General features: G+C 29.3%; 1 protein-coding gene across 1 annotated transcript in view; it reads left to right on the forward strand.

The window, feature by feature from the left end:
• Positions 1–1,435, forward strand: part of LOC106756446 — a 4,374-nt gene extending 2,939 nt beyond the window's left edge. Inside the window, exon 2 of the mRNA XM_014638884.2 lies at positions 708–1,435. Within this exon, the coding sequence (XP_014494370.1) occupies positions 708–1,349 (642 nt within the window). The 3' untranslated portion in view covers positions 1,350–1,435. The remainder of the gene's footprint in view (positions 1–707) is intronic.
• The last annotated feature ends 6,355 nt before the right edge of the window (positions 1,436–7,790 follow it).

Raw genomic sequence — 7,790 nt, forward strand, 5'->3', positions numbered from 1 at the left:
ATATATATATATATATATATATATATATATATATATATATATATTGAGCATAAGACTATAAATCAATAGGTAGTTTTATAGCAATTTGATTATGAGGGTCATTCTAGACTCAACAAATAATAAATTTTGCAATAATAGATTTCAGATCCAACAAATAATAAATTTTACAATAATAGATTTCAGATCGTTTCAAGTTGTAGGATCGAGACCAACATCTAATCTTTATGTGAGAGTCCAAATTATTCCCCTGTTACTCTTTTCTCTTAATCGGTCCTATATTGTTTAGAGTACACCTTAATACTACATTTTTAAATTTCAGAATGAATTTTTGATTAACAATGACCTAATTACGGTTCAACTAATGATGATCACATTTTGTGTTAAATTGCTTAGTATTAGAACTAATCTTTTTGTAGATTGACTCTCTTATCTTCTCCTGACCACCCGGTCACAAGGACTCTCTATGATAATGTTCGACTAACGATTAACTATTTGGACAATTATATATACAAAGACCATTTTAGAATATGAACTTCAAACACCTAAATCAATCTTAAAAAATTGAGGTTTGCACTTAATTAGGATTGAACAAAGTATAGATTAGGAAACACTTTATTTAGCGAAGTCAAAATTTCAATAATTGGATTTAAAACATGTCCCAAAATTCATAATCTGATATATGATACTGTGTTGTGACAATTATGCAGGAAGTAAGGTGGGGTGAGAACAGCATGATAGAAGCAGAGAGAAGGCTATTAGGGAATGCACTCCTTGATTTCTCGAACCAACGTTTTGTGCTACTCTCAGAATCATGCATCCCTTTGTTCAACTTCAACACCATCTACACTTACCTAATGAACTCAACCAAGACCTTTGTGGAAGCCTACGATCAGCCAGGTGAAGTGGGCCGTGGCAGGTACAGGTCCAAAATGAGGCCCCAGATCAGTCTCTCCCAATGGAGAAAAGGGTCTCAATGGTTCCAAATAGACCGTTTTCTAGCCCTTCAAATAGTCTCTGACCATCACTACTTCCCAGTCTTCTTAAAGTACTGCAACCCTAATTGCTACAGTGATGAACACTACTTGCCCACATTTATCAGCATCAAGTTTTGGAAGAGAAACTCTAACAGAACCTTGACATGGGTTGATTGGTCAAAGGGTGGTGCTCATCCTTCAAGGTTTTACAGAAATCATGTGACCAATGAGTTTTTGAACAAGCTGAGGTTTGGAACATCATGCGAGTACAATGGTCACACCACAAATATTTGTCATTTGTTTGCAAGGAAATTCACCACTCATGCTTTGGGTAGATTGCTCAGATTTGCTCCAAAGCTCATGCAATTCAATTGACTTCTCTCTCAATATTCATCCTTTTTTGCTTGTTCATACTCATTTCTGTTTTTTCTTATATATATATTTTTTGGGTTGAACATATACAGAACCACATTCAATTATTAAATTCAGGGTACGAAGAATTTGACCCTTTCTTTTCATCTTTTCATTAATGTTATTTTATATTTCTTCACAGACTTGAGATATTACTGATTTCTTTTTCAATATAAACTTAATCTACTGCAAACTAGTTTGCAGTAAAACCATTGAATTGATTGATTCTATATGCTACTAAAAATTGTCAAGTGTTACAAATTTACAAATTGGACACATGATATATATCAATATGTATGTATATGTATAGTAAGAAAATTAGATTAATTTATTGAATTGAATGTTAGAGCTCCGATCGAATATATAGTAGATATAAACAAAAAACAATGTAAATAAAAAGCGAATTACAAAATGAAAATAAAAAATGTTCTTATGAACACTTGTGTCTTATCTTTACGCACATAAAATGCAGTAAATTATGAATGTTTATCATAAACTTTAGTCAAAGTTAGGAGGGCTGTTATTCTAGCAAAGAAGTAAAGTAATTTCTTTCTGCACCCCATGCTTTTTCCTCCGCACCTCTATATTTTTTAAAAGGATAATGACATTTTAACATTATCTACGTATCATTTTGTGATTGGTCCATGTTAGTGTTTATGATTATTGTTATTGATTGTGAAGTAATTTTGAACCAATCATAGAATAATACGTAAATGATGTTAAATGTTGTCAAAGTATCATTATCCTAATGATACTAATGATACTTTGACAACATCTTTTTAACAACATTTTAACATCATCTACGTTTCATTTTGTGATTGGTCCATGTTAGTGTTTATGATTATTATTATTGATTGTGGAGTAATTTTGGATCAATCACAAAATGACACGTAGATAATATTAAAATGTTGTAAAAAAAATATTATCAAAGTATCATTATCTTTTTTTAAAATTCTAATTATACGCTTATTCTAAGTTTTAATGAAAATTTTCAGCTAAATTAGTTGGAGACTGATCGTGAGTCACAATAAAATGGTAAAATTCATGCATATCATATCCAGATTTTTAATAATTTTTAAATCAAAGGTATTTAGGTCATTTACATTGGTTTATTGGGGGTGCAGGAAACAAATATGGAGGTGCATGAAGAAATTGCTAAGCAAACTTATTTTTGTTTTTTAATGATATTATGCTTTTTTAGGCCATTTGTGTGATCTTAATATTTCAAATTCCAAACTAATGTTAAGATTCTTTTTTAAATAATATTGGATAAAATTTAAAATATTTAAAATTATAATAATTAATACGTTTATCTTTCAGAAAAAAAATTGAAATAAAGTAAATAAAAATGGAATTTATATTTCTTTATTCAGTTTTGTAGTCTTCACTCTTTACAATTCTATACCACTTAGCTACGATTATATTCTTCTAACTATCACTTTATTTTTACATTTTGACCATTAGAAGCAAGTATTTCAAAGAACATGTAAAAGTCAAAGAATTGCGTTTCCACTGACTATATATAACTGTTATGTCTATCTTCGTATTTTATTTGACTTTTGTTTTGAAGTAACATGTTACTTTACTTTAATTAGAACTATTTCTTTAATAACATAGAACATTAATATTCTAAAATTAACTATTTTTGTTTGTAAAATTGACTTTCACAGTACATATTTGAATCAAACTAATCAAATTAAGCAAACTGCTAAAATGCTTGTTACTACCTAATTGTTTAATTTATTATTCATGGTTTGACATTTTCTTTCTCAGATAGATTTGATCAGACAAGTAGGTAAATCTTTCAAAATAAATTTTAAGCATAATTTCATACAACAAAAGATTAATTATTTCCTCAAATTATAAGCATGCTAATTTAATTTTGAGTTTACTTATTTTTTCAATTTCTTCGTAAGTTCTAAATGAATTACCAATATTATAAATTAAATTTTGAAAAGAGAAGAAAAAATAAAATTTTCAAATTTAAGACTCAAACAAGTATATTTGACCTCACGTAAATTAACGTAAAGTTTATAACGTGTCAACATAGGCCAATAAATTCATACAATTAATAGCGAAAATTAATAGCGAAATTAATTATTTTTTCATAAACAAATAAATTAAATGGAGTTGAATTTAAGTTTAGCGATTGTATAATTATTTATCAGGTATGAAGTATCAATTTAAGTATTTTTAATAACGTGAAGTCAATGGTATTTCATTAAACTAAAAAAGAAAGATATTTTTCATCATAATATTATTATAACAGTAAAAGTAACGTTCGTCAAAGAGTTGAAAAAAAAAAAAAAACTCATTGACTTTATATCATTTGTTAATCGAGCTAGGCAAATTGAACCTTTCATGACACTAATTTAGCTTTTCTTATTATTTATTTTCTTTTAAAATATTACATTGGTATGAATATATTTTTAAAAATTATTAAATTAGTGTAGTTATTGAAAAATATCAATAGAAGGTAATTGTATTCTCTATATACGATTTTATTTTATTTTCTTCTTATGCTGATTTTATCGTAGGCTTAAGTATACTTTGAATTTTGAATCTTCACAAAAATAGTGAGTTTTAATTTTATTTACTTAATTTGTTTAGTGATTTATAATATTTTTTTCTTCTTCTTGATTTTGACCCCTAAGAATTTTTAGCCAAGTATTTCCAATTCTTAATATTTCTTTCAAGATAGATAAATTATACAACTTTAAAAATTTAAAAACTTTTTTAGGCATTACATGTTAACATCATATACAACAATATTAACATTAATTTCTCATTTGGAATTGCTTTTGTTCAAAATAATTAGGTAAATAAATTTAGTGTAATATAATACTAAAGAGATTGATAATTTTTAATTTAAGAGACTAGAAAAGAATATTAAATCCTTTGTATTGACCATTTCTAGCAAACATTTTGAAGTAACTTGAGAGCAAAATTTATAAAATTCAAGTTAAATGGAGTTTGAACATTGATTACAACCACTTATACACTAATGATCAAATTTTATGAATTCTAGTTCACACATAATTGATTTGACAAAGTACTGAAGCGTTTAATAAATGGTCAAATCCTCAATTAATTATATGTTCCATAAATGGTCAAACCCTAATGAAATTATTCTTACATGTTAATTATCAATCACATAAGAAAATGAATTATAATAATCATTGAAGAAAAAGCTAATGCCGCGTTACAAAGGTAGCTTTTATTGCAACATATTCAACAAGTCCAAACACAATGACTAAGACATAGATTAATAAATATGTTTGACAGTGTTTTATAGACCATAATAGACCACAAAAGTTGTACAACGTTACGAAGAAAGTAGCATCTTCAAATTCCTTTGAGCAATTTGTAGCACATCAACGTCAATGGTCATTGCTGCAAATTCTTCCACACCATGATGTTTCATATTTTCTGCGAAAAAACCTTCCAAGGAAAGGTAATAGTGACAGAAGACGTGTTTATCACCGCGTAATTACCCTTGAATTTAGAAATGGAATTAATCGAATTTTCTTCATGTTATTTTCTAGTCAAATTGAAGGACACTTATAACTGCATAATTTTGTGTCTTTTATGCATGCTCTTTTGACAAACTTTTATGGCCGGCAGCTTGTCTTATTCCATGAGATTTGATTCGGAAGTTTGAAACTCCATGGAGTGATGGAAGTGGGAAGTAGGAAGGAGCCACCAACCTTCCTATTTTCCAAAAACAAATTACCAACTTTCAAAATTTAAATTTTTTATGAAAGAAGAATATTGATCCTTTTAATAGATAAATCATTCACTAAGATATGGTGGACTATTTATAGATTTTTTCTTAAATTATTTTTTTTATCAATAATATCTTTAAACCTAGATTTTATTTAGAGAAAATGAGTTTATTATTAAATATTGTGTTAATTAAAATATTATATTGATTTGAATATGTCGTGATTTAATTTAACGTGGATCATATTTGATTCTTTGTCCAAACCAATTTAACTTAAACTAGGTTTAATGAAGGATTAACAGAACTCAGTTTAACATGTACCTGTTCGACTTAACCTTATAATCCTAATTTGACTTGGCCTTTCTTAATGAGTTTTTCTTTGGCTCGATCCAACTTGACTCAACCTTGTCAAACCAACTTGGCGCAACATAAGATTGATTCAACTTACTTTAACATGACCTTAACCTCATGTAGGCTCAACCATCTCAACCAAACATGAGCCAAATTTGACATAGCTAAACCTAACAGAACTTGTCTCAGTCTTACTTAGGTTTGACTTAACATAAACTAGGTCACACGAGTCCCAACCTAAGCCCTTGACAACTCAGATAGACCTGAACCTTATCTAACACAAACTCAGCATGAGGTTCATCCAATTTAGTCAGACATGAGTCTGTTCCAACTTAATTTAATGTGGACTTGGGCTTACTCAACCCAACGTGAATTCACACCCATCCAATTAAACATGGACCCAAAGTAAATCAATTCGACTTAGGCTTTGCCCAACTCATTCAAACTTGGGCTTGACTCAAGCTTCATCAACTTGGCCTGACTTTGTCTTTACTTGATTGTGACTTGATGTGGGTCTTGCCTCGACTTTGCTTGAGGAGAACTCGCTTGACTAGACTCAACCTAAGTTTGGGTTGACTGAGCTTGTTGTGCACCCATGCTAACTCAGGCTAGTCTAGTACTAGCCTGACTTAGTTTGATGTGGTTGACTTGGCTTAACTTAAATCTTGTTTAACCTAAATCTTGCTCAACTCTATGTGAACCGGGCTAACTTGGCTCAACTTAAATCTTGCTTAACCTTGCCTAACTTAGGACTGACCCATTTTGGTTTGACCCGTGCCTTACCTACTTGGCCTAACTTGACATCAATTTGATTCAGCATGTTGTGTGGGCTTTTTCCAACTTGGCCTATCATGAATCCAAGTCAACTTAACTCAAATTAGGATTGGGTTAAGTTGGCTTAAGTGGTCATATGTTGATTCTGGCTTAAGTGTCGATCCAATATTAATATTACTCAACATGACTTTATTTAGGCTCATCGACTTAGCTTGACTTAGGCTCATCGACTTAGGCTCATCGACTTAGCTTGACTTAGGCTCAACTTGACTTAGTCAATTATGGATCGATCCCGATTTGACTTTAAATTAGTTGATCCCAATTAAGTCTAATAAGGACTTGACCAATGTTGAACCTAACTCAAGTTAACCTAACTAGAGTTTGACCTAATCAAACTTGATATTTGCTAACTCAAAACTTTACATAAATTGAACTCAATTCAGTCCAACTTGCATATTCGTACTTCTATTATTTGATAGTTTGATTTGACTTAACATTTAATTATTTTTACCAACCTTTACCTAAATAAGTGCAAATAAGAGATTAAAAAGGATGATAAGTCACACACTTATCAACTATATCAATTTTATAGAGAAGCTTTCGTCACATAACCCTTACATTGTTGTATTATTTGAAAGTTAATTACTTATAATTTTTCTTTACAATTGCAAATCTTAATTATTTTATATTTTGAAAACGTTACTTTTATCCGTTTCAAAATTTCACTTCCGTTCTTTAAATCTAAGAAACATTTTGTCATTTCGATTAAAAAAAAAAACTTATTGATGAGACACGTATCAACATTCATTTTCAGTTGATCTAAAATATCTGTTAACAGTTCATTCATTTGAAAAAGTTAATATATGTAACCTTATTTTATAAAATAATTTCGATCATTATGCTTTAAAAGTGATAGAGAAAATAAGCATTGATGTTAATTGACGTACAGATTGATGGGTCAATAACGTCCATGACACTAAGTCACAAATATTACTACATCAATGCTTCATTTAGACATCGAGCTGATTTCCCATTTTGCGGCGTAAAAATCTGCATTCCTATTTTATGCCTCATTATTTCTTGCTAGTTTGAGAACTAATTGTCAACATTTTCATGGTCCCTATGTTAGATTTTAATTAGGGGTGGGCAAATCGAACTGAACTGTACTGCACTGTTAAAAACTGAACTGAACTGGAAAACAGTTCAGACAAACTGAACTGTTTTTTGTTTTATCAAACTGAACTGAACTGAACTATACTAAATTGTACTAAATTACAGTATGAACTGAACTGAACTGAACTATTAACTGAATTGTAAACTACACTAATTGAACCATTAACTGAACTGTAAACTGAACTAACTGAACTAAACTATTAACTGAATTGTAAATTACACTAACTGAACTATTAACTAAATTGTAAACTACACTTATTTTAACTAAACTACAATATAAACTGAACTGAACTAGTAACTATACTAATTTTAAACTGAATTATACTAATTTTTAAACTAAATAGTATAACAATACATATTCTTTTTAATTGAAATTTATTTTA

The sequence above is a fragment of the Vigna radiata genome, chromosome 1, assembly GCF_000741045.1.
Source record: "Vigna radiata var. radiata cultivar VC1973A chromosome 1, Vradiata_ver6, whole genome shotgun sequence".
Taxonomy (NCBI): domain Eukaryota; kingdom Viridiplantae; phylum Streptophyta; class Magnoliopsida; order Fabales; family Fabaceae; genus Vigna; species Vigna radiata.